The sequence below is a fragment of the Pollachius pollachius genome (assembly GCF_949987615.1).
Source record: "Pollachius pollachius genome assembly, chromosome: 15".
Lineage (NCBI taxonomy): Eukaryota > Metazoa > Chordata > Actinopteri > Gadiformes > Gadidae > Pollachius > Pollachius pollachius.
In genome coordinates, this window is record NC_136948.1 from 10946313 (window position 1) to 10973699 (window position 27387).

General features: G+C 48.5%; 1 protein-coding gene across 4 annotated transcripts in view; it reads left to right on the forward strand.

Annotated features, from left to right (window-relative positions):
• asap2a (ArfGAP with SH3 domain, ankyrin repeat and PH domain 2a) overlaps nt 1–27387 on the forward strand; it is a gene marked incomplete at its 3' end in the record, with an annotated part of 51627 nt that overhangs the window by 16112 nt on the left and 8128 nt on the right. For 3 of the 4 annotated variants that reach the window (XM_079751863.1, XM_079751860.1, XM_079751861.1), the window contains exons 2-20: nt 2502–2574; nt 6989–7134; nt 8332–8406; nt 15682–15731; nt 17808–17937; nt 18088–18173; nt 18563–18638; nt 18856–18942; nt 19522–19625; nt 21786–21855; nt 22420–22507; nt 23078–23126; nt 23339–23505; nt 23955–24088; nt 24790–24884; nt 25460–25676; nt 26113–26198; nt 26435–26550; nt 27031–27098. In XM_079751863.1, the coding sequence (XP_079607989.1) occupies nt 2502–2574; nt 6989–7134; nt 8332–8406; nt 15682–15731; nt 17808–17937; nt 18088–18173; nt 18563–18638; nt 18856–18942; nt 19522–19625; nt 21786–21855; nt 22420–22507; nt 23078–23126; nt 23339–23505; nt 23955–24088; nt 24790–24884; nt 25460–25676; nt 26113–26198; nt 26435–26550; nt 27031–27098 (1917 nt within the window). The remainder of the gene's footprint in view (nt 1–2501; nt 2575–6988; nt 7135–8331; nt 8407–15681; nt 15732–17807; nt 17938–18087; nt 18174–18562; nt 18639–18855; nt 18943–19521; nt 19626–21785; nt 21856–22419; nt 22508–23077; nt 23127–23338; nt 23506–23954; nt 24089–24789; nt 24885–25459; nt 25677–26112; nt 26199–26434; nt 26551–27030; nt 27099–27387) is intronic. The other variant, XM_079751862.1, reaches the window with a different exon arrangement.

Consider the following 27387-nt stretch of genomic DNA (forward strand, 5'->3'; position numbering starts at 1 on the left):
CCTCAGGCTCTCACATGTCAAGTGGTCAACCTGGGAGGGACATGGATACATTATTAAGTCTCTAATCATCACAAATTAAGTATGATTTCATAAAACATAAAAAATTATAAACTCACCATACTGGAGAAGACTCAACAGCCAAACTTTGGTGCAGTGAAGGCTGACACACTCCTCACTCTCTACAGCCTTTTCCCTCTCAGGTGGCGCAGTCTTTGGGCTGCCTGCATTGGTCTGGCTCTCTCCCTGAACTGACCAGCTGGACTTGCCCTGAACCTGTCTGGGCTGGACATAGGGAAAGCTTTTATCATTGGATGGGGAAATAACTCAAAACCACAGAATAATGTACAAGATAAAAGATTAGTTCATATTGAACTAAACGTTCACAAGCGTAACAACACTAATGGCTTTGTCATGTTTTGATTATGACACTAGTGTTTTTTCAGTGCAAAAAAGTCAGATCTTGGTGACAATACCTGAAAATGCTCAAGACAGCACTATACACAGACATTTGAAAACTACAGTAAAAGTAACACATTTACACAGAAATTAAAGTTAAACACAAATTATACTTGCGAAATAGTTATCACCTCAGTAAACAATAAATTAATTGAAAGATTACAATAAATTCAATGGCAAATATTGCATATTAAAGTTTACTTGTATTTTGTGCTAAAATTCAAAGTATCTCATCTGTATTTACAATACAGCTTGATTCTGCATCTCTATATACAGCTCATTAGTCCATGTCAATGTTTACTGTTGCTATGGCAACAAGAGACTGCTGACATTAGCAGCTGTTAGCTAGCTTAGCTAAATCATCTGAACAATAATAACCCATAATATCACAATTCAGCATATTTAAACAAAATCAACCACAACTACCAACAGTCACAGCCCTTCAACTCTGGGCTAATATGTTGTCACAAGTATGCAGTTAATTAGGTCACATCACATTCAATGTAAAAACGTTTTCTACTTTGTTTTGGACAGGTCTCAAAATGTAGCCTAGCTAGCCCCAGGCTAACGTTACTTACCATATATGCCTCCACTCGCTCGTCTCCCGGCGCAGCAGCACCTGCTGGGGTGGTAACCCCGGCACCAAATAGGTCTGTCAATTTTGAACATTTAGCAGCTTCCACCTCCAGAGACTTCAGCTTTTTAAGTCGCAGTTTTTCAGCGCCATCCGGGCGTTTCTTACGCTTATCCATTTTCAGCTCCGTCCCGCGATTCCGGCCCATGCCATGAGGTCCCGCCCACCCTGGTTTTTGTGTTGATTGACAGCACTGTCAGGGCTCTCTGAGCCTGTCAGCCCATGATTGATTGACAATGACAAACATAGACCAATTATGTGTCGATGCTGGCAACACACTGCTAGCCCTCTGTAGTCAATTGTCCGGCCCAATTGGAGGGAATTTAGAGAGAGAGAAAAAAAAACAAACGTAGCGGACCGAACCGGCCCACATTGGTTCAACGGCCCACCGGGACGATGCCCGGTGTGCCAGATGGCCAGTCCACCCCTGTCTGTGTCTACCCTACTGGTCCCTCTCCCTCTCTATCTTTGTCTGTCTACCTGTCTAGCTGCCTACCCTACCGGTCTCTCTCAGTCTCTGTCTCTGTCTACCCTACCGGTCTTTCTCCTCTGTCGCCCCCTCCCTCCCTCCCCTCTTTCCCTCCCTCTCTCTCTCCGTCCCTCATTCCCTCTCTCTCTCCCTCCCTCTCCCCTTGTGTCAGCTATTACCTGAGGGCACTCACCGTGATTCCGGTTATTGCATTCGAAACGAGGAAATGCCCTTTAAATGGATATTAGGCCAATATGTGTGTGTGTGTGTGTGTGTGTGTGGGGGGGGGGGGGGGGGGGGGGGGGGGGGGGGGGCAGCTGAATGGAAGCCATTGTGTGTGTTTAACTATATTTACAGTGGGCCCAGTGGTCCTCTGCTGTGAGAGAGAGAGAGAGAGAGAGAGAGAGAGAGAGAACACACGGCGCCAGCCTGTCTTGGTTTGCAGCGACCTATACATAAAGTCCCCCAAAAAACGAATTTCCTTGAGCCCCCTGAGACGGTCATCAGGTGTACAGTGGTACATTGCCTCGCTCTGGGGCTCACAAATATGTGTGTGTGTCTGCCTGCCCCAACATGCCTTACCACCTGCGTATGAAGACACACACACACACACACACACACACACACACGTCCCCCTCTGTGCTCAGACTAGATTGATTGGGGAGCTGTGGTCTATTTATAGCTCTCTGTTCAATAATGCATCACTGGGAGAGAGCAACGAGACGTCAGAGGACACACACACACACACACAGACACACACACACACACACACACACACACACACAGTGAATGCGAACGTGAGATTCCAGAGTTTATCATTTGATGAAGACCTCTAGCCTGAGGTAAAGACTGACAGCTGAAGCCATGATGGAGTAGCAAGACGTACTGTTGGATCAAGCCTTAAAACCCTCACCATCCCTGGTTTTCTCCCTGTCTCTGCAGGCTTTGGATGTCGACCGCAGTGTTTTGTACAAGATGAAGAAGTCTGTGAAGGCCATCTACGTATCTGGGCTGGGTGAGTTCTCTCTCCCTCGCTCCCCCCTCCCTCACCCTACCTCCCGCCCCCTGTGACCTCTCTCCCCCACCTCCCCCTGTGAGTCGTTCTCTGCCTCAGCTGGGTGACGTTGTCGACTATTTGAGGCTTTGGGAAAATCCTAAAAAATACTTCTTTTTTTTTTATAGAAGGAAGATAGCCCCAGATTAATGAGTCAGAGGGGGGGGGGGGGGGAGACCTGGCCTTTACCCGGGAACAGTGCAGAGCTCTGTTCAGAACCCGGTCACAGCTGTCTGATCCAGACCCCATAAGAAACAGGTGTGTGTGTGTGTGTGTGTGTGTGTGTGTGTGTGTGTGTGTGTGTGTGTGTGTGTGTGTGTGTGTGTGTGTGTGTGTGTGTGTGTGTGTGTGTGTGTGTGTTTGCATTAACTATTCATGGTTCAGGGTCGGTGCACAGACGTAGTAACCCCCCCCCAGAAACAATAGAAGGCATCATGAGGCCAGCTCCTCCTCGATAGACCTCAGGGGCTCTGCTGTTTTCGTAGTGAAGCCACATGTTTGCTGTGGGTTCAGAAGTCTCCCAGTGTTGACATTAAAAGCGCCTGTATTTAGTGTTCCACCAGGACTGTTGGTTCCCCTCAAGGGGAAGGTGAAGCCTTCTGTCACGTGCATGTGTCACGTGATATGTGTCACGTGATCAATGACGTCGACAACTGCCCAGGTCACATGACCATGTGTGTGTGTTGTCCTGCAGCAGTGGATGAGAGGAGAATAATGAGGAGGTACATAAGGATACACATAAGGAGCCTCAGACAGCGGCTTCACATTTGTAAGCCATTAGCAGGATATTCCCCTTTTGAACGTTTCAAGAAGCGTTTCTTTCTTGCATACTTCAAGTGTGGAAGTGAATCATCAAACCAGTTTAAAATTGGGGGGGTGGGAAAGAGTCATTTTTACGTTGCCACCGTTCAGAGTAATAAATACCAAAAAAAAAAAAAACACACTAATGGAGTGGATTGATTTAATTAGGCCTGTTCTGTTTTAACGTCAGCTTAAATCTTTACTTATTCCCTGCTGAAATGATTCACCTTGTGCTGGTGAAAATATGACCAATCCCAAGTACTGTAGTTGGTTTAATATAAACCAGGAAACATTGAGAGATGAGCAGAGCTCATCAGGCGGTGCTTCAGGGGGGCTTGGGTAAATCAGCAGCGCATCCTCCATCCCAGTTGGACCTCCGTCGCGGTCGGACCTCCTCTGAGGTGGGTGCGGAGGCAGCAGGCCTGGACCCCCGGGGCTCTGCAGACCCGAGAGACAGAGGAGAACCAGAGGGGACGGGAGGAGCTGGGAGGACTTGTTGCCATGGTGGGGGGTGGGTGTGGTTTGGCTTGGATACAGCTGGGGAATAACACAGAAATAACCGGCTCTGAGGCGTTTTGGTTCTGGTTTTAGCCATAATATTGTTTGCGGATAGCTTGAATCTCTAAAAGGGAAGGGAAGACATTAAGGATTCTGAGAAACAGAATAAACAGTGTATAGAGTGTATACAGCGTCCCAGGATGTTTTAAAGAATTTGTCAATGGATCACAAACTCGGCTGTTGGAGGAGGGAGAGAGGAGGGTGAGGGAGAGAGGAGGGGAGAGAGGGAAGGAAGAGGGAGAGAGGAGGGGAGAGAGGGAGGGAAGAGGGTGAGGAAGAGAGGGAGGGAAGAGGGTGAGGGAGAGAGGAGGGAAGAGGGTGAGGGAGAGAGGAGGGAAGAGGGTGAGGGAGAGAGGAGGGAAGAGGTTGAGGGAGAGGGAAGAGGGTGAGGGAGAGAGGAGGGAAGAGGGTGAGAGAGAGAGGAGGGAAGAGGGTGAGGGAGAGAGGGAGGGAGGGAAGAGGGGGAGGGAAGAGGGTGAGGGAGGGAAGAGGGTGAGTCTCACTCTCCTGAGGAGAGTGAGACAAGGCCACCATTTTGTTCCCTGATTGAAACACGCTCCCTGTTTCTTGGTCAGAAGATTTCCCACGGTTGTCTCCATGAATGTGTGTGTGTGTGTGTGTGTGTGTGTGTGTGTGTGTGTGTGTGTGTGTGTGTGTGTGTGTGTGTGTGTGTGTGTGTGTGTGTGTGTGTGTGTGTGTGTCAGCGTCTCACACACACCACCTTCGTCTGGGGCTGGCGTTGCTCGGGTCTGTCGGCTGCCACTGATTACTCACACACATCCATCGCAACACCCTGCATGTTTCAGATCACACGCACACACATGCACGGGGGCGGGGGGTATTCTGCCTTCTGTTGTTCATGAGGAGCGGTGCTCAAAGCGCTCTCATCTGCCACTTCAGATGCAGCCAGAGGGGGCCGGCCCTCCTGGCAGCCCGCCCAGGCAGTGCCACTACAAAGCGGGGCATCAACAGTAGGCTGTTGATGTGCGGCTGGGGGCCGGCGCTGCTCTCTTTCTTTTCTTTCCCTGACACGTCATTGACTCGGAGCCTCAAATAGCCCGGTTCAAACCGGGGTCTGTGTGGATGTGTTCCTCCTGCTGCAGACAGACAGGGAGGGAGGGAGGGAGGGAGGGAGGGATGGAGATGTAGGGGAGTAACCCTGGAGCGGCCATGGGTCTCAACACGCACGCCACTAGAGACATGTGTTCTGGGTTTTTCTTCCATTTCGCAAACCGTTTTAAACATACAATAGTGCACATGTGCGTCGGCCATGTTGCAGTAGCACCTGTACTGTTAGTGTGTGTGTGTGTGTGTTTGTGTGTGTTCAAACTTTATCTTTATCCTCCAGCACAGGTATCCATTGCTCAAAGAGTTGAGTGACGTAGAGTTTCTATAACAACGACAATGTCTGAGTGAGTGGTCAAATGCGTCCTGGAATGCGTTGATGGAAGAGTGTTCATGTAGTAAAGTTCCCTGGAAGATTGATGAAGTTATGAGTGTCTCGGATGTGTTCACGCCTGTGGTTTGAACGGTCTCATCCTCTGTGACTCATTCTGATGCCAGGTGGGAACAGGATCTAAGATACATCGCTGTGCTTGAATTACAAGGTGTGTGTGTGTGTGTGTGTGTGTGTGTGTGTGTGTGTGTGTGTGTGTGTCAGCCTAATACCATTTAGCACCTGGCAAGTTTAACATTTCAAATGGAATCGTCAGCAAAATAAAGATGGATGAGATGGAAAACGTATATCAACCTTAAAGAACATGGATGAATATTAATGTTGAATCGAATGTGGGAAGTAAATTAAAGCTACGGCGTAGCCTAGCCTACCTTAAACGCTGTCTTATCATGCTTCCTCAGCCCTGTGAGAGGCTTGGTCACCAAGCTCAGCCACCATGTCGCTTATTATTTAATCCTGAAAAATAAGTATTAGGGGGTCTGCAGGTAATAACCTGCTATCTTACTTGGAAGGTCGGCCTGTTGCCTTATTAATATGATTCGTATCTCTGGGGCCCAGGTGTGTGTGTGTGTGTGTGTGTGTGTGTGTGTGTGTGTGTGTGTGTGTGTGTGTGTGTGTGTGTGTGTGTGTGTGTGTGTGTGTGTGTGTGTGTGTGTGTGTGTGTGTGTGTGTGTGTGTGTGTCGGCGTGCACCAGCCCATAAAGAGCTGAGTCATGGTGTTTGTTCAGTAGCAGGTGTCTAGTCGTGTCCTTTTGCACATATCTTTATACTGGGCACCTCCTGCCGTCTTAGTCGACCCCCACTGCTTCCTCCCTATCGTTACTTCAGGGGTAGCCATGGTAACGGTCTCCAGCGCTAATGCATCTCTCCCTTGCTAGCCTTCTCAGTCCCGGCGGCATTACATGTGGCCTGGCACCCGCAGAGTGTACTAAGTAGCTCCTCTCGCTCCGACCCCCGGCGATGGGGGGCCATGTGGGCCTGCTGTGACAGCTGCTCAGAGACCCCAGTGGACTTGTTGTGGAGTCGGTTTGCATGACCTGCTGTACGGCAGCGTGTTGCCTCTCCACACCCCTCTCTCCGCGCTCCATCCCTCAGTTGATCTCCAAGTGGAATCAGTCCTCTATGGGTTCGTTTAGTGTGCGTCTGTATTTTTGGAGGCCAAAGGGTCTCAACATTACCCCCCTACCTTGATCTAAATCCAAGTACCATTTTGGTGTTTCTGTGTGTGTGTGTGTGTGTGTGTGTGTGTGTGTGTGTGTGTTTAAATGTTTTAGTTTTTAAAAGTAAAAAAAACACTGTATTTTATGCTGTTATAGAGTTGAGGAGAATTGCCCTAAAAGACCACTAAAATGGGGCTATATATGGTGGTGTTTGTTTGTGTTTGTGGTGAACTAAATAAACAATATAATACTGCAAGACAAACAAATTTTAAAGTAATCTACATGGTTTTTGAACAAAGCAAAGCCCTTTGAAATGTATTGTTAACTGTGTGTGTGTGTGTGTGTGTGTGTGTGTGTGTGTGTGTGTGTGTGTGTGTGTGTATTTTTGTGTGTGCTCCAGCCCATGTGGAGAACGAGGAGCAGTACACTCTGGCCCTGGAGAAGTTTGGGGAGAACTGCGTGTACAGAGACGACCCTGACCTGGGGTCAGCCTTCCTCAAGTTCTCCGTGTTCACCAAGGAGCTCACGGCCCTCTTCAAGAACCTGGTGGGTCCTCAGTGTCTCTGTGTGCGCGGCGTGAAGAGAGACGGCGCATAATGACTGTAAATCAATGCTATAGTGAATGGACTGCATTTATAAAGTGCTTTTTCTAACCAGTGGCCACTCAAAGCGCTTTACAATATTGCCTAACATTCACCCATTCACGCACAGATTCACACACCGACAGCGGTGTCACTCAACCATGCAAGGCGACAGCCAGCTCGTCAGGAGCAGTTAGGGTGAGGTGCCTTGCTCAGGGACACCTGAACACTCAGCTAGGAGGAGCCGGGGATCTCACTAACAACCTCCCGGTTACCAGCCAACCCGCTCTACCTCCTAAGCCCCATACCGCATGTTGTTGGACCCTGTCAGGCGTGCAGATCCACAGCATCAGTAGTGGAGTGTGTGTGTGTGTGGATGCATGGAACATGTACGGTGGGAATGTTGTACAGGGTAGAGACAGAACCAACACGACCACATAGTGGTGTTGACCTGAGGAGGTTGGGTCACCGGATGAGCTGGGGTCACCTCCTGACGAGTTCGGGTTACCTGACAAAGTGAGGTGTCTCCCCCCCCCCCCCCCCCCCCCCGTCTATGAAGCCAGCAGGCGACAGTAGAGGCCAGTGGAGTGAGCGTTATTTCAGCCGTCACACAGGACCTACCATCCCTCGTCACTCGCTGTGTGTCTCTGGCTGGGGTGCTCAGACCTTTTACACAATGACCTATTCGTACACAAAACACAGGAAGTCCGACAGGAACCTGAAGCCCTCAGGGGAACGAGTATTGGTTTGTATTGTGGGTGACAAAGAGCCTCAGAAAACACCTGCACCTAACGCACTCTCATGTTGTGTTCTCTCATCACAATCCCTGTTTAAAGCACTCTAACTGAGAGAGGACCTTCATCCTTGGTACAGATTCTTACTTATACTTTAGCTGATTTTATTTAAGAAATGCTTTTCCTCCATGGGCTTTTTGTAAAACTATTACACGGTAGTATTTAAAACTATTTAGCACACTGGGTTTTGAATGGGACACGCACGCACGCATGTACAGGGAGGGTCTCAGCATTCTTGGTCAACTCATGAATGTTAATCGTTGTACACATTTCTCCCTCTCTCTTGGCTCTTCTTTCTGGCTGTGTCCCTACTGGCCTCCTTTGTCCGTCCATATCTGTCTTCCCCTCTCTCTCTCTGTTTGCCCCAGTTCCAGAACATGAACAATATCATCACCTTCCCACTGGACAGCTTGCTGAAGGGGGACCTGAAGGGAGTCAAAGGGGTAAGCAATCTTCGAGTTTATCTTCTGCAACTCACAGAATGACAACTCACAATGATGACCTCTCAGACCGTGATATTGGACTATGAAGCGAGGGATAGTTGGTGGTTATCATCACTGCTGTATGGGGGTTGTTACTGCTGTTGTCACTACTGTAGGGGGTTGTCTCTGCTGTTGTAACAGCTCTCTCTCTGGGTGAAAGCACAATCATAGCAAGCATAACCCTACCACCCTGTGTGTGTTGGTGGAGATGGTTTGTAGCTGGTCATTTTGTCCATATTGGACAACATTGGTTACAAGCATGATCATCTGATGTTCCTACAATGTGGAACATCTGAATCTTCTGCAGAGTGCCTTGAAATTAACCCATCTCATTTCCTAAAGTACATTTGAAGTATCAACCCTTACAGATGCGGATCTCAGTAGAATGGGTTGACGCCTTTGTGACACATCTGCCAGCTGTTCAGCCGGCTGTAGCAGGTCAAAGATACGTGTTGGTACTGGAGGAGAAGCCGGTTCAACGGCCCCGTGAGGCCGTGAACATCATCATGTGTTTGTCACCGAGTCTCCCTGGATGCTCCAACCCCCCCTCTGTAACCCCGGTCTCATGGCTCATCCCTCTATCCCTACGCTCGCTACCTGCTCTAATGAGAGGTGTTACCGTAGTAACGCACGTCTTACGTCAGCCGGCTGTCTGCAGCCTGCTCCTCCCTCTCTGCGTTCTTCCGTTTCCTCACAGCGGTTCAGCAGTATGGATCTCATTCCATTTGTTGCCACACACATGAAATCGTTCAGTTCATATTATGCAGATTTAACTTTCTGTTGCTGGTGGATTTCCATTACAAAAGCGAAACCTATGTCCTTCCAGTGAAATACCCTTTAACAATTATTCTTATAATTATCGCTTTGCAGTGCATTTCTACTACTATTAGTACTAGTACTACTTCCACTATGCTGCTGCTGCTACTACTACTGGCACTACTACAGTAGTTATGGAGCAGACTGACTTACTAATATTGGGTCACGACGCTCAATGCTAAATTAATAATAAGGTCCCATTTTTCCCTTTCCCTGTTGCACTCATTCTGTCTGATTCCCTTCATTTTCACCTTCATGCCTGCATCGCTGCAACCCCTCCGTCTCCACCCAAACTACCTCACCCCACCCCACCTCCCTCACCCAGCTCTCTTCCCTGGCTGTGGGCAGTGAGGTCTTCTCAGTGGAGGCGGCCAGCCCTCATTAGGGTCCATGGATGACTCTCATTACCCTAACGACGGGACTAATGAGGCATGCACTAACGATCACACGCGTGTCCGTGTCAATGGCAATCCCAGCTTTCTCAACCCCTGTCTGTCTGGAAGTAGGGCAGAGAGGGGAAAAGTCGAAACATGGGTGAAATGAGAAAGAAACCATTTTGAAATTCCATTTCCACCTGTCAAGTATCGCACGCACACATACGCACACACCTGTCATTTTCTCCCCTGGAGGACTTTTGCTTTTCCATCTCCTCATTATCAGCCTCTCCTCTTCGGTCCCCAGACAGCTCTGTTGGGAACCAAAGAGGGAGCCTCCAGCAGGAGACTCTGTTTAACCGACCGGAGGAATGGAAGGTTGAGTCAGGCATCAGAGTAAGGGACACTGAAATCTATTACAATTGGACTGGAACCTCTCCAGTTAGGATTAATGAGATAAAAGACAGACACAAAGACATCCAGGAAAGCAATGTTGTTGCTTTGCCTTCCTGACACCTTTGCTTTTCTGACAGCTTACTCATGGTACTTCAAGCAGGCAGTCGCCTGCTTGAAGTACCATGAGTAAGCTGTCAGACGCACACTAATTCATATGGATTCAGCCTGGGTGGATTTTGGTGGCAGGCTGGTGGGGCTAGGTAACAAACAACAAGAACCGAGAACTACGCAGAAGATTTAAAATCTGTGTCTCTGTTGAACACCGTCGTTTTCAGTCTATGGGGTTGATTTCTACTGTGTCCAGAATTGAAAGTCTCTCTTAAGGACAAGAAGCTTGTTGCTATTCAGGCAGCAGCGGTGGTGGAGTTAACCCTGCTACATCAGCTAATCCAACACATCAGCTAACCCAACACATCAGCTAACCCAACACATCAGCTAACCCACATATCAGCTAACCCAACACATCAGCTAACCCAACACATCAGCTAACCCAACACATCAGCTAACCCAACACATCAGCTAACCCAACACATCAGCTAACCCAACACATCAGCTAACCCAACACATCAGCTAACCCAACACATCAGCTAACCCAACACATCAGCTAACCCAACACATCAGCTAACCCACATATCAGCTAACCCAACACATCAGCTAACCCAACACATCAGCTAGCCCAACACATCAGCTAGCCCAACACATCAGCTAACCCAACACATCAGCTAACCCAACACATCAGCTAACCCAACACATCAGCTAGCCCAACACATCAGCTAGCCCAACACATCAGCTAGCCCAACACATCAGCTAACCCAACACATCAGCTAACCCAACACATCAGCTAACCTATAACATCAGCTAACTCAACACATCAGCTGACCCACACATCAGCTAAACTTCTTATCAGCTAACCCATCCATTATCTAACCCACACATCAGCCAACCCACACATCAGCCAACCCACACATCAGCTTACCCTGGAGGACAGTGGCTAATGGCTCTGTGATTAAAGGCCTGCCTCTGGCTTCCATTTCACGCCTTATCAGCCACACGTCTCTTCTCCAAAGAGAAGAATTGAGAGTTGGTGCGTGAATCCGGGTGATCCTGACATATTTACTTTTACATAACTTCCTGCCATTTTGTCTTGTTTTGTGCTTCCTGTAGTGAGGGCTAAGGAAAGGACACCGGAAAGGAGACAGGAAAAGAGTGGATGTGTGTTGTGATTATTGTGACGTATGGGATCCGACCCTCAGGGCTCTATGGAAACGTTACCTCATCAGAACACTAAGACCGATGCACATAGTTTACGGCAACTTGGACACGTTACGTAATCTAAACAAGGGAAAGACTTCTGTGATTAGCTAGGGATTCTCAAGTACCACACACACACACACACACACACACACACACACACACACACACACACACACACACACACACACACACACACACACACACACACACACACACACACACACACACACACACAGTAGTGCTGAGTCTGCCAGACTGCTCTGCCAACAGCGGATTTAACGAATGGCCTCTTGCATGATGTCATACCTGCAGCGGAGCCTCCCCTTGGGCCCCATTGTCCCGCTAGCTTCTGTAGTTTTAACCCACCATGGCTCCCAAAAGCTCCTTACTGTCGTGCTTGCGTCACGGGCCCCGGTTTGAGGCAGTGTTTGTGTATGAAAGAGTAGCCGGTCTGCTGGTTGTCCCTGACTCGGAGCCACTTATCCAGAGGTGGAGCACAGCGGCGGCCCTTTAAGAGAAGAGGGCTTTAAAGGAGCTGTAGGTCAAGCTGAAGAGAAGGATTTTGAGTGTAATTTGTTAGGGCTTGTGCAAGAAGGTATTTTTTCATGTCCTGGCACAAAAAGAATCTTAGCATTGTGTACTGTCTTATCCTAGCTATATTTGTTGTACAAAGGGAATGGGATAACCTACGATTGTCAGCGCTTGGCACTTGTGTCTATGAACATTCTTACTGTACCGACAGCGATATATTGTTTCTTTCATCTGACAAATGTACTTATTGTGGGTCGCTTTTGATAGTAGCGACTGCCAAATGCCCTAAAAGTGAATGTTTCAAAGGACCATCGATAAACTTTTTGTCAATAGCTGTCGGTATGAGCCAATTTAGATTCTAAACTACTCCTGGCTTATTTCTGACCAATCAGGGCATCTCTTCCGTGATTGGTTGAGGGAATCCATCTTGCCTGTCAATCACAGGTGTGTGGGACACCTCATTCCCAATGGCAGAGAAAAGTAGGCAGGGAGGTACCACACACGTTTTGGGTTGTTTCGACTCAAAGTCATTTATCTGTAGGGGTCAATCAGTAGTCATAAGCTGGTAGTAGTAGTGGTAATGATAGATGTGATGCACATCATACACCAGTACTACAAGTAGTAGTGATACATATTATACAGTAGTACTACAAGTAGTAGTGATACATGTGATACATATAATACAGTGGTACTACTAGTAGTAGGGACACATGTGATACATATGATATTATACAGTAGTACTTCTAGTAGTAGTGATACATGTCATCCATATCATCTAGGATTAAACCTAGTAGTAGTGATACATATTATAGCAGTGATTCTTAAACTAGGGGTCGCGACCCCAAATGGGGTCTCCAAAAACTTCCGTGGGGTCGCCAATTATTTTCTGTATTCAGTCTGAAATTATTATTATGCCAGGTGAAACAAAGTAAAATAATATTGGGGAAAAAAACTGCCTTTTTCTCATTTACACGCAGTTAAGAGAAGAGAGAAGATATGTTTTCGTCTTTCAACGAGAACTGGTTCAGCCTATGGGCTACTCTGCTGATAGAAACAATGTAACTATCTGCTCCCACTATATGCAAACTCAACATGTTCCCGCTATTTCAAGTAAAACAAAATAAAAAGACAGAGGTTGCCTAATAGCCAAATTGGAAAGGTGGCTGCCTAAAAAATCGAACAAAAGCTCAGAAGTGCCAGCTACCAGTGCGTCTACTCCTCCGCGATCCTCAGATGGGACAAGTCTACAGGCCGGTGAGAATAAAAAGGAACAAACGAGGCGTCGGCATTATCAGAAAGAATTTCTGAAATATGGATTCACTTGCCAAGTAAAAGATAACCTCGACCACCCACAATGTGTGATTTGCGGCGATGTTCAGGCGAATGAGAGCTTAAAACCTGTCAAAATGAAACGACATCTCGAAACCCGCCATCCCGAGGACGCTACGAAACCAGGGACTTTCTTTCTGTGAAACGAAGCTGCCCTGCAAGGGCAGAAGACCGTAGTGCATGGGCAAGCTACCTTGCCCACCAAAGCCTTGGCAGCTTCCTACGAAGTGGCCCACCTTGTGGCAAAAGCACAGAAGCCACACACAATTGCCGAAAGCCTCATCCTCCCTGCAGCAATTGCGATGACCACCGCAACGCATGGTGAAAAGATTGCAAGTGCGCTCAAGCAAATCCCCCTCTCCAATGATACAGTGTCCAAGCGCATTATCGAGATCGCTAATGACATGAAATGTCAGATAATCGAGAGAGTAAAAAACTGCAGGTTTTCTTTACAGTTAGGTGAGTCTACTGACGTGGCAAGTGTCGCGCAATTATTGGTGTTTGTTCGCTACTTTCACAAAAAAGCTGCAGCGTTGGGCAGTCCGTGCGGAGAGTGGGGATTTTGAGATGTTTTCGGAGCTGCATGACTTTTTGGAGGATGACGTGAGTTGTGTGTGTGTGTGTGTGTGTGTGTGTGTGTGTGTGTGTGTGTGTGTGTGTGTGTGTGTGTGTGTGTGTGTGTGTGTGTGTGTGCGTGTGCTTGTGTGTGCGCGCGCGCCACGCACATAGCGTTCTGATCTGATAGAGGCAGCCTACACTTGTTTAATCATGATTGTTTGGTTTTCTCGGTTCTTGTTCATATAGAATAAATAAAACTAATTACTTTGCTTACTATTTTTTGCTTGATTTAGTTGTTAACTTTTGAGTAAGGACTTAGAATGGGTTTGGGGAAAGTGGGGTCGTCAGACCTCGCCATACTTTTTTTGTGGGGTCGCCAGACAAAAAGTTTAAGAACCACTGTCTTATAGAGTAGTACTTCTAGTAGTAGTAATACATGTGATCCATATAATCTAGTAGTACTACTAGTAGTAGTGATACTTATATAGTAGTACTACAAGTCGTAGTGATGGCAGCAGCAAGCTCAGTATTGAAGGCATTGTACGGGGTGGTCAATTCCTCATCTTCCTGTAAAGACATCACATGAGTGAGAGTGGGCTAGAGGCCACCACTCACTTTGTGGCAGCATGTGTGAGCAGGCCGGAGGCCACGGCTCACTTTGTGGCAGCATGTGTGAGCTGGAATTCTGCCCAGTCCTGATAGGCTGAGCCACTGCTACCAGGTCTACCGTCCCTCTCTCTGGCTCTGACCCCTCCTTCCTCCTGCTCTTTCTCTCTTGAGTCCTCCTCCCTCTCTGTCTCGCTGACAGCGTCTGTCATAACCAATTGAGTTTCATCCTTCTATCTTTTTACTGCACACCTGTTCCCTTTCATCTCTATCGCTGGCTCACTCACTCTTTGTCTCTCTGGTTAAGTGTTCTCGCTCTCTGTCTCTCGTCCCTCTCTCTCCCTAGCTCTGTCTCTCTCTCACTCTCTCACTCTCTCACCCTGCTGTGTTGTCTGAGTGTGGGCCGGACTCAGCCCAGTGACCCAGACCCTTCATGTGGGGGGGGGGGGGGCGGCTTGAGGGTCTCGTTGTCATGAAGACACGCTCTGAACCCAGAACAATGGGGCTGTGATGGAGACGGTCACCGGCCTCCATCGCTCACAGATAAAAGCTTTGTTGTTTCTCTCTCTCCTGCCGCTAAAGCGGAAGCCATGTATTGTCGCTGCGTGACCCTCAAGCTTTTAGGCACCAATTAAATCTCCCCAATGCGGATGATTGCACAGATTGTTTGTTTGATGTGAATGAAGCGGTGAAACACAGCAGAGCTTGTTTGGAGAACATCACCTCTTTCTTGTAAATAATACTTTACAGCACACACAGTGGGAGTTTGCAATTAGGATTTCATATTTAATTATAGCATACACCTACAACAGTTACCCGTTGGCTGATTATATCCATGTTATTGTTGTGGGCTAATTAGCCACCCCGGCTCGTTTGGTGTTGGGTGATTACCTCCATTTGGCTGGGAGGGTGTTTCGAAAATGAATGACATGGTCATTTGAACAAAGTCATTTCTGCTTTGGTTTGTTGTGATCGCTGTTGGATTAGCAACACAACACGGCTTAATGAGACGCCACACACACACACACACACACACACACACATACACACACACACACACACACACACACACACACACACACACACACACACACAGGGTGACCACTGGTGTCTGTTTTGGTGGGATGTCCCTGTGCATCATTAGTCTTTGTTTCTGGCTTGGTGGCTGTTGGCCTCGGGTGATCTGAGTAACGTACACTGAGAACATCTCCATCTCCAACATACTCCACTCTGGGACTGATTGCTGTTGGTTGTTATAACATGTCTAACACAGTTTCTGTAGTGAATGTTCCACTTTCTGCCCTTTCCCCAGGACTTGAAGAAGCCGTTTGATAAAGCGTGGAAGGACTACGAAACCAAAGTGTAAGGATCCTGAGAGTATTGAACAAGGGGGTTTGTTTTAGCTTTGACTACGAAGTCATTCAGATGACTAGTGGAGGTAATACATGAAGAGGTTCCAACTGTAGACACGCCCGTGTGTGTTCTTATAGCACTCTTATATATCTTTATGTTATATTTATATTTATTATATATGTTACAAGCTGCAAAGGACATTCCTTACGGAAAGGGTAATTCCTCTCCTCCTCCAAACCGATCTGAGCGGACAGCGCCGGCTCTGTCCCAGAATCAAACATTTTCCACGGGATGCTGTGTGGCTTGTCCCGGCTTGACCCCCCCCCCCCCCGTCCCCCGCCCCCTTTCACAATTGGACTCTGATGGTCTTTCTGCGATCAATGGAGCCCAATTGTCTGGCTGATTGATAGAACCGCCTCCTCTTCGCTGTGATGCTCCAGCCTCTCATCCATTCTGAAGGCCGTCTTCAGTATTCACTCCTCTGATCTCTCTGCTGCTGGCGGTCGACACGTGAGGCGAGAGACAGGACATGGCAGACGTACTGACGCGGTGTCAACACTGCAGTTAAATATGTCAAAGTCAGTGTCGTGGACGGATTTGAAGTGTCAAAGAACTAATGGACAAAAGTGAACAGCTCTGTTTCAAAGCATAATGAGCTGGCCTGCGCCTCCTTTAGATAAACTAATACACCCCAGCTATGTGGTGGAGGATTGTTGTTGAGTCGACTGGCCGCACAAGGCCCGCATTACTGCTGCTATATGAAACTAGTTTACCAAAACGCCTAGTCCAAGGTTTATGACACAGAAGGCCCTCATTACTGCTGCTACATGAAACTAGTTTACCAAAACGCCTAGTCCAAGGTTTATGACACAGAAGGCCCTCATTACTGCTGCTACATGAAACTAGTTTACCAAAACGCCTAGTCCAAGGTTTATGTTACGTGAGGGCGGAGACGTCAGAAGCTTGAGTTCAGTTGTCTTCTCTCCAGCGTGTTGTGGCTTCGTGAATCACAACGAAGGGGATATGAACAGGAGGCTGGTCGTCACGGTGATGATGATGATGATTAATGATTCATTAATGAAACGCCAGATTGCAATCAGTGTTTGTAACAGCTGACTGCTCATGCCGTCACACTGCCTTGCTTGAGCCTGACAGCGCCTCAGCCTTCGTTTCGGTGTTGTCTTGCTTTGCAGCAAAAGTCAAGATGACACCAATCCGACTGATTTGCTTTCTTTTCTTCTGCCTGAAGAAGTCACAGGTTGGAGTCTTGGGTTTTTTTTCTTAGAAAGGGGATTAAAGTATCAAACGCATGAATAAGACCCGGTGACACAAACAAACCCCAACCTTATGGGAAACCTTTCTTCAGAGAGTAGAGACCGCCGAAGCCTTGAGGGGAGATGACCTTAATACAAACAACCCACAGCACATTGAAAAGAAGCTCTCCTGCATGGAACGGACATGCCCTGTTTCATTTATCTTCAGTCTGACTTTACTTCTGTGATCCGGCCTGCGGAGTCTCTCCGTTGGACTCTCTGCCTCTCTCTCTGTATCTCCCGTCTCTCTGTCTGACTCTCTCTCATCTGACTCCCTCTTCGCCTCCTGTCTCTCTGTCTGACTCCCTGTCTCACCTCCTGTCTCTCTGTCTGTCTCTCCGTCTGACTCCCTGTCTCACCTCCTGTCTCTCTGTCTGCCTCTCTATCTGACTCCCTGTCTCACCTCCTGTCTCTCTGTCTGACTCCCTGTCTCACCTCCTGTCTCTCTGTCTGTCTCTCTGTCTGACTTCCTGTCTCACCTCCTGTCCCTCTGTCTGACTCCCTGTCTCACCTCCTGTCCCTCTGTCTGTCTCTCTGTCTGACTCCCTGTCTCACCTCCTGTCCCTCTGTCTGTCTCTTTGTCTGACTCCCTCTTCGCCTCCTGTCTCTGTCTGACTCCCTGTCTCACCTCCTGTCCCTCTGTCTGTCTCTCTGTCTGACTCCCTGTCTCACCTCCTGTCCCTCTGTCTGTCTCTCTGTCTGACTCCCTGTCTCACCTCCTGTCCCTCTGTCTGTCTCTCTGTCTGACTCCCTGTCTCACCTTCTTCCTCAGCACCAAGATCGAGAAAGAGAAGAAGGAGCACGCCCGGCAGCACGGTATGATCCGTACGGAGATCAGCGGCGCCGAGGTCGCGGAGGAGATGGAGAAGGAGCGGCGGTTCTTCCAGCTGCAGATGTGTGAGGTCCGTAGAGAGAACGTCTCCTGGGGGGCACTGGAGGGGCCGGTCGTAACGGTCCCCCACTCGCGCACGGGGCTGAATGATGAAGTGGTGTTTCGACGACGGCCCCAGGTGTTTCTGAAGGTATGCGTCTGTCTGTGTCCATGTGAACAGTATCTGCTCAAAGTGAACGAGATCAAGATCAAGAAGGGAGTGGACCTGCTGCAGAACCTCATCAAGTACTTCCACGCCCAGTGCAAGTAAGACATGTCTGTCTCTGTCGGCCTCTGATTTGTCGGGCTCTTTGGTGGGGGAGGTGACCAGTTGCTCATGACTAACGGTTTAGTGTTTATTTACTTGAGTTTAAATGCATAAATTTCCCTTCAGCACAGAGATGTTACTGTTGGAACATGAAACTGGATGGACCAGTTGATAAATTGGCCACAGGATATGACTCATTACATCATAGTGTGCGCACAGCAAAATTCATCTTCCCTCTACTTTAGTTGTAAATATGACAGCCAAGAGAAGGTTTTCTGAGAACTGTCTCAGCAATGTACTTTTGACCTGCGACGGGAAGATGAGGTGAACATTAAGCATGGGGTTCTCTCACATTCTTGACCCCCACTGACCTGACGCCTCTCCTCAGTTTCTTCCAGGACGGTCTGAAGGCTGTGGATAACCTGAAGCCTTCCATTGAGAAGCTGGCCACCGACCTGCACACGGTACGCCTCAGATAGACATTGTGTCTATCCGAGATATAGATATAGATCTAGATTTATAATTATAGATCTATATCTATAGATATAGTTATAGATTCTATGTTGTTCTAGGATATATACAGTTATAGATCAAAATGTATATCTAGATAGATCTAGATCTATATATCTATGCATAGATGATAGATCTATTTTTCTTTATTAATTGTATGATTGACACCAGATAAAGCAGGTGCAGGACGAGGAGAGGAAGCAGCTCTCTCAGCTACGAGAAGTCCTGAAGACGGCTCTGCAGGTGGAGCAGAAGGAGGTAACACACACACACACACACGCGCGCACGCATGCACACAATGTTACTGGTGGAGCTGGGGTTGGCCCCACCTCCAGCTAGCCAAGAACAGAGATCTGCAGAAACAGCTCAAAGACCATCAGCTATCCCTGTTCTCTTCATATTAACTTCACCATATGAACGTGTTACTGGTGTTTAAGGACACCGTTTTAACAGTTGCCAGCTAATGTTGCACAAAGTCTCATGTGAAGAATGCTCTTTTCATTCTTTCTCTCTTTTCTCTTCCTGTCTTGTTCACTGCTTCCAACTTTTGTGAACCAAGTCTAGGAGAGTAAGTAGATTTCCTCAGATTAAACCTCATTCGTGTAGAAACTTTTATTTTTCCTACTAATAGACTCATCCTAATTTTCCTGATGTTTGTCTTCATAGTGGTTTCTGTACAGTTTGTTATTTTTCTAAAACTGTAAATCAAACACAAGTTGGTTGGTAGGGTTGTCTGTTCTTTACTTTGTTATATTCTGTCTTGTTTTTGACCTTTTTGTTGACCTCTAACCGGCTCCACCCTGAAAGGTGACATGTGATTTGTCCTCTCCCCTGAAGGACTCCCAGGTGCGTCAGAGCGCCACCTACAGCCTCCACCAGCCACAGGGCAACAAGGAGCACGGCACGGAGCGCAGCGGACACCTGTACAAGAAGAGTGACGGGTGAGTCTGACCCCTGACCCCTGCCCCCCTGCAGGTGGGCATGGCTACGCTTCATCAGCAGGGTACCATTCAAGCACAGGTTACACAATACACCCTCTTCACAGAGCTGTGATGCACCAGGTCACATGGTCCACGGTCAGTGTGGGTTAGGCAGCAGCTGGTCCCTGACCAGGGGATTTGATTGGACAAGAGGCATTCCATGCATGCTGAACTAGTTTGTGGGACTTTTCACTGCACATGTATCACTCCCTCTCACAAGTGTTCCTGATGACCGTTAATTAGGTTAACGGTCGTCGTCAGCTGTTGGCTCATCAGAATCACGTATGCCAGCGAAGTGTTGCTCAATGGTCGCACACTAAATAAAACCAGTTAAAGGCAGTTGTTAGAGTAGCGGGCCTGTGGTAACGTGTAGACCCACAAAACGCAGCCAACCAGTGTGCAGGGAAAGTTTTTGTTGCTTGGCAACAGGCCAGTCCATTTGCAGAACTCTGTTCGCTGAGCCAAATCCATGATTAATCAAGCAAACAAATCATAAGTGGTCCCCACTTATTGCTGTTCACTAATAAATGCTGCTTGTTGAACGGGTGTATGAAAGCAGTATCATGCTGTAGCGCGGGCACTCTGCTGAATGTCAGCTCCCTCATGGGTGACTTCACCTAGAGGAGTCATCTCAGTGTTCACCTCAAGGAGTCATCTCACTGATTTGTCAGACAAATTGAAGGTAGGAACAGTAGGAAAAACGGGTTTAGCTCATAAAACAAGTTCTGTGTTCGATTGAAGTTATGGCAGTGCACCAGTACAGACTAGTACATTGACCGTGCTGGACAGACGTATAAAACCAACCCCAAGTTAACTTAACCTACTGTTGACCATCTGTTAGAAGGGTTGGATTTTGTCCCGACCTGATCTCCAGTTTGTTGGAGAGAGCTACAGCCCAGCCTTAATCACCCGCTTCTGTCTGGTGACTTCATACGTCCCTCACTACAGTTCACCTCAGGCAGTATGGACCCTTTTCACAGAACCGCTCATAGCACTGATCCTGATCTGCTGTATTTCTGCATCAGGGAGCGGAAGTACACTAAACTAGTGAAGACAGCAGCACTGAGGACGGATCATGTGCCCTGGTAAATAAGGGAGAAGACCCTTTAAGGTTGTGTCAGCGATACTGGGCCAAAACATAAATGATCACATTCATCTGATCTTTCCTCACAATCCGCTAGCTGCCCTTCGCATAAGCAGGCCGTCCAAAAAACGCTTCTCTGTAGGCAGCCATTGCTCCGAGATTGTACACAAAAACAAATGGTAATACCAACCACTGAAAAACAAAATAAGTAGTACTCCGACCATCATTGACAAGGGGGTGGGTGTTTTTGTGGATTTGTGCAGCGTTCATGATAGTTTTTACTGGATGCACAATACACGGGAGGGAGGGGTGAGCTGGCTCTGTTAGTTTGGGATCTCGCTTCAAATACCAACAGAAGTGACGTCACCAAACATCGCTGATACCCCCTTTCAATTGGCGCTATGAGTGAAACCTGTGTCCTACCATTAAGTAGAGACACTGTGAACAGGGTCTGTTGTACCACTGTCCGGACGTTCATCCTGTTCATCCCTTAACCGTTGATTCTTTGTAAATAAAGACTATTTCCTGAACCTGTGCCCTGCCTTCATCAAGGCTCCACAGTATGAGCTTGTTCTATATCGCCTTATGTTGATATTCAAATGCTTCTACTTGATTATCTTAACAACCTCTAGCAGCAGGGGACTTTTTAAAGTCTATCATTTATTTGCATTCTGAATATTAATGAGCAGTCTCTTCCGCTCAATATAACTCTAGACTTGTGATGAATATTTCATTGCTAGGGTTCATTCTGAGTTTATTGTGTCACTGTGGCTCTGTGCTTGTATGTGTGTAGCATCTTATCCTAGCTATCTTTGTTGTATACGGGGAATGGGTTAACCTAGCGATTGTTAATGCTTGGCACTTGGTTCTATGAACATCCTGACTGTACAGTAAGTAGCTTTGAATAAAAAGCCTGATGCTGAATGTAAATGTATACATGCAGAAGCGCGTATATGTGTATGTACATGCACATACATGTGTGTTTACATGTGCACGTGGGGGTGCCTCACACTGAACCTCGTTTCTCCATCTCCCAGCTTGCGGAAGGTGTGGCAGAAGAGAAAGTGCTCAGTAAAAAATGGATACCTCACTATTTCCCACGGCACGGTGAGACTCACTCACTCACTCACTCACTCACTCATTCACACTACAGTGGCAACCATCAGCCGCAAGAGTGTGTATTTCAAATGCTGTGTGTTTCTGGCGTCGGCCCAGGCTCCATGGCTGTCATTATGGTTCCTCGTTAGTCGTGAATGCATTATGACACACACACACACACACACACACACACACACACACACACACACACACACACACACACACACACACACACACACACTCTCTCTCTCTCTCTCTCTCTCTCTCTCTCTCTCTCTCTCTCTCTCTCTCTCTCTCTCTCTCTCTCTCTCTCTCTCTCTCTCTCTCTCTCTCTCTCTCTCTCTCTCTCTCTCTCTCTCTCTCTCTCTCTCTCTCTCTCTCTCTCTCTCTCTCTCTCTCTCTCTCTCACACACACACAAACAAACATCGAAGCCAATCACCTACAGAGACGGAGTATGTAATCATCTCTCTGTCCCCTCTCTCTCTCTTCTCTCTCTCTCTCTCTCTCTCTCTCTCTCTCTCTCTCTCCCCCCTCTCTCCCCCCTCCCTCTCCCCCTCTCTCCCCCCTCCCAGGCGAACCGCCCTCCAGCAAAGCTGAACCTGCTCACCTGCCAGGTGAAGCACAATCCAGATGAGAAGAAGAGCTTCGACCTCATATCCCGTAGGTGTCTCTCCCCCACAGTGTTCCCCTTGTATCCTCCCCCCTGGTGTAGGGCTCCTCTGGGGCTCCAGGGTCCTAGTGACCTCTGGTCTGACCACACTGTGGATGTCACACCCTGGTTATGATGTCATGGCTGCTTCTTACTCCATGAGCCAGACAGCTCATAATAAAGAGGAGGGCGTCAACTAGAGTAGACCTGCCTTTCCCCCCCTGCAGTAGTGGGGTCTTTAATTTCCATTTAATATCACTGCTAATGGTTAAATGAATGATGGCTAGCTATGCCGATGGCATAATCCAAGTGGCTAGGCTATTGATGCTACTGTTGAATATGTCTGGACTGCAGAGTAACTCGCCATTTAAACACGGAGAGAAATTCTGCTGTGTTTCTCTACACTCTGCATGTCAGTACTGTGCTGGAGTCTATTTGTAGCGACAGACTTGAGTCGCTTGATTTGAAACCCATTTATCTTCATGATGAGATCATCCCGGCACCGTGTTCATGTCCCCCTCTGGTCACGTGTCTCTCCTTCTTTCCTCTCTGACCCTCTTGTCTCCTGCTCTCCTCTCCAGACGACCGGACGTACCACTTCCAGGCGGAGGACGACCCAGACTGCCAGATGTAAGACCTCAGCCTTTGCCCCTTTCAGGACGTGTGTGCTTGTGTGCGTGTGCATGTGTGTGTGCGTGTACACAAATTATTTACCCCCCCTTCACCCCTTCCCCATACCTTATTTCCCTCCTCCCTCCATCACATGCATATATCCTCCCTCCGACCTCATCCTCTCCGTCTCTCTTCCTATTGGCTGCCCCTGCTCATCCCGGTCCGTCCAGATGGATCTCGGTGCTGCAGAACAGCAAGGAGGAGGCTCTGAACCAGGCCTTCAAGGGCGACCCGCGGGCCGGGGAGAACAACATCGTGCAGGAGCTCACCAAGGCCATCCTGGCCGAGGTGAAGAGGATGACGGGCAACGACGTGTGCTGCGACTGCGGAGCGCCCAGTGAGTGGTCCGGCGCCACGCACACAGCGGGGGGGAGATCGGTCCGGGGCCCATCGGTCCGGGGGCCCATCGGTCCGGGGGCCCAGCAGTCCGGGGGCCCATCGGTCCGGGGCCGACCGGTCTGGGGCCACGACCCACAGCACGCGCAGAGATAGTTAGTTATGGATATTGAAATGTTAACAGACAAAGCAGGTTAAAAAACCAAGTCACATTACACACATGGTTGAAGTATATAAATACTATTGTACTACCATACCATACCAAAAGGGGGCATTTTGATAGCCTCAGACCTAGTACAGAGTAAGTATTTGCGACTAGTAGTACAGAGTTTGAAAAAGGCATTTTATTTTTGGAAAATCTTCTCAGGATTCCAGCAGTTTGTTACCGTGCTTAGTAGAATATCTCTGGGCAAGGACAGAGGTTCAACTATTGTTCTGTCTCTCTCCCAGACCCCACCTGGCTGGCCACCAACCTGGGCATCCTGATGTGTATCGAGTGCTCTGGGATCCACAGGGAGCTGGGGGTCCACTACTCCAGGATCCAGTCGCTCACGCTGGACGTGCTCAGCACCTCCGAGCTCTTGGTAGGTCGGCTCCACCCCCTCTCCCCCGCTCGGTTCACAGTCCTGTTCAAGGCTCTGTTTGATATGCGTCGGGCAGAACCGTGTCATGAGAAAATTAGGTTGGGTTTTGGCAAGTTTCTGCCTTACTTATGCCCTGGTTCACAAACTGGACCAGACCTGGGAGAATGAAGTCCGGTGTTGGGCCTCGGAGCCCCCTCTGTATGGGGGATGAATCTCGGGGTTCTTTATTTTAAAGAGTAGACATGGAAGACGGGTCATACTGGGAGGAGGTCAGGGGTTAAAGGAGGGTAGGGAAACTTAAAAAATAAAGGAAGAATGTAGGAAGAATCCCAGAGAGCGGGAGCGAGGCTGGAGGCTGAGGGTTCGAGGCTGAGGGTTCGAGCCTGAGGGTTCGAGCCTGAGGGTTCGAGCCTGAGGGAGCGATGCTGAAGGAGTGAGGCAGTGGCGCTGGTCGCCATGGTGAAGCCATTGGTGTTCTGACTGGTGTTGAGACCTGTGCTCCACGTACCTGCGTCCTGTGATCTCCATGCCGTTCTGATGTTGGAAGCGGCGACCTTTTGACCAGAGAAACGGAACGTGGATCTTGACTATCTTTTGGACTGAAATAGATTCTCTACTGAAGTGTGTGTATTTGCCATGTGCGTGTTTGTCTATTTGTGGGTGTTTGTGGTGGACTCACAGTTTGTGTTTGACTTCTGCAGCTGGCCAAGAATGTGGGGAATGCAGGATTTAATGAAATCATGGAGGCTTCTCTGGCGGCTGAAAATGTGGTCAAACCGAACCCTACCAGTGACATGTAAGACACACACTCTTTCTCACTCCACAGACACTCACACACAAACACACACAGCCATCGCACAAGCACAAACACACACATCCATCGCGCGCGCACGCGCACACACACTCACACACCCATCGCGCACACAAACACACACAAAGCAGAAGCACACGCACACACACTCCACTCACACCTCTCCTCAGGCCTCCCTTGGCTGCTTAACACAGAACAGAACCGTGTATTCATGGCCAGCCACTGCATGCCATTGAGCTCATTAAGGCCCTTCCAATACTGTGATGGACGCCCATCCTCGCTGGGCTGCAAAACAAGGATGATATTGAGTGTGCGTACGTGTGTGTGCTTGTGTGTGAGTGTTCAATCGGTTTTCTGGTTAGCTTGCATGTGTGTTTATTCAGTGTGTGAGTGAACTTCGTTCAGTATTTGTGTGTGTCTGTTCAATATTCGTGGCTGTGCGTGTGTTTATTCAGTATTTGTGTGTGTGTGTGTGTTCTGTAGTGGAGTGTGTGTGTGTGTGTGTGTGTGTAGTGCTCAGTATTGGACTAAGCCCCTGACGTCCTGCTTGTCCCCAACAGGCAGGCGAGGAAGGACTTCATCACGGCTAAATACACGGACAAGCGCTTCGCCCGCCGGCAGACCGCGGGCCCCTCCGGCCCCTCGGGCCCCGGGGGCCCCGCTGCCCGCCTGCACACGCTGAGCGAGGCGGTGAAGGCGCGAGACATCTTCTCCCTCATCCAGGTGTACGCCGAGGGGCTGGACCTCATGGAGCCCATCCCGCTGGGCAACGAGCACGTCAGTACACACACACACACACACAAGCATATGCACACGCACGCACATCAAGCATATGCACACGCATGCACATCAAGCACACGCATACACACACAGGCGTGCACACACACAGACCGGTGCACGTGTTTGCCTTATTTACTATGTTAATAACATTTAATAAAACATTGAATGTTTTATTAAATGTTATTCAATGTGCGTTAAATGTGTTCAATGAGAGTTTGTGATAACCTTACTTTACTCTTCAAGATATTTCAATGTGTTGGCCAGGTATGTTGAATGATGGTCAAATGAATCTCCCTCTCTGGAATGGCTGTATGCTTTATTAGGCTGGGATTAGAACCTGGCTTTAGTTATCCTCTGATGTCACTGTATAGCTCTGGCAAGTCTTTAAAGTGTGTGTGCGTGTGCGTGTGTGTGTGTGCGTGTGCGTGTGCAGGAGCACGGGGAGACCGCCCTCCACCTGGCCGTCAGACTCGTGGACCGGACCTCGCTGCACATCGTGGACTTCCTCACTCAGAACAGGTACTCAGAGGGTCCAGGGAATACCCCCCTACACCCGCTTCATACTCTTTATATCACAGAATGGCACACCATCCTCGGTCACAAAAACAGCCTGTTAGTTTTCCAAAGATAATTAAATGAGCTCATTTTCTCTCACTCTCACTTAAATGATCCGATGTTCTTATGACGGCTGTGAACCATGCTCGTCCTGTACATCATCCACGTGTCCCCCTCTCTCTCCCTGTGTGTCTGAGCAGCCTGAACCTGGATAAGCAGACAGCCAAGGGCAGCTCGGCGCTCCATTACTGCTGTCTGACGGACAACAGCGAGTGTCTGAAGCTGCTGCTGCGGGGGAAGGCCTCCATCGAGATCGGTAGGCGACCACCCGTCTGCCGGGGGGGGGACAGACGGACACTTTGCTGTGGTTACTACAGAACCATCTCCCTTTATCCCTCGCTCTCCATGTGGTTATAAATCCCTTTTTCACAATCAGTGAAATCTCCTGTCTTTCACTGTACACACACACACACACACACACACACACACACACACACACACACACACACACACACACACACACACACACTGTGCAGGGTCCAAGTAGTTTCCAGGCTGGGTTCCCAAAGCCCCTGGCTTGCCAAAAGCCCCTCAGAGAAATCTTCCTCCCAACATTTTCCTCTATTTACTCTCATTTGCCCTGAAACGTAACTGAGTGAGTGATGAGTGGATGAAAGAGGCCATTGTTCTCTGAGGAGGACCACGTGGTGACACACCTCACAGCGAACCCAACGTGGCACAGCCTGGTCCTCAAACGGTGCGCTGAAGTCTCGTCGGTCTGTTCTCTCTCTGCTAGCCAACGAGTCGGGGGAGACGCCACTGGACATCGCCCGGAGACTGAAGCACCTGCAGTGTGAGGAGCTGGTGAGCACCCACCTGTCGGCACCTCAGAGGGGAACAGCCCCGGGTCCACTGTAAAGCCTCAGGCCAACACGGGCCGGGTCATGTAGGGCTGGGCGATTAATCAAATTTTGATCACGATTTAGATTTTAAGCGTCAAACGATCGCAAAGCTAACATAATCAAGTTTTTCGATTATGTATAATATACAGATATGTATCCAGAACAGCTGGATCCATATCTGTATATTATTTTAGATTGGAACATTTTCTTTTTGACCATTTTCGTGTATTTTTTTTAAAGTATTTTTTTTA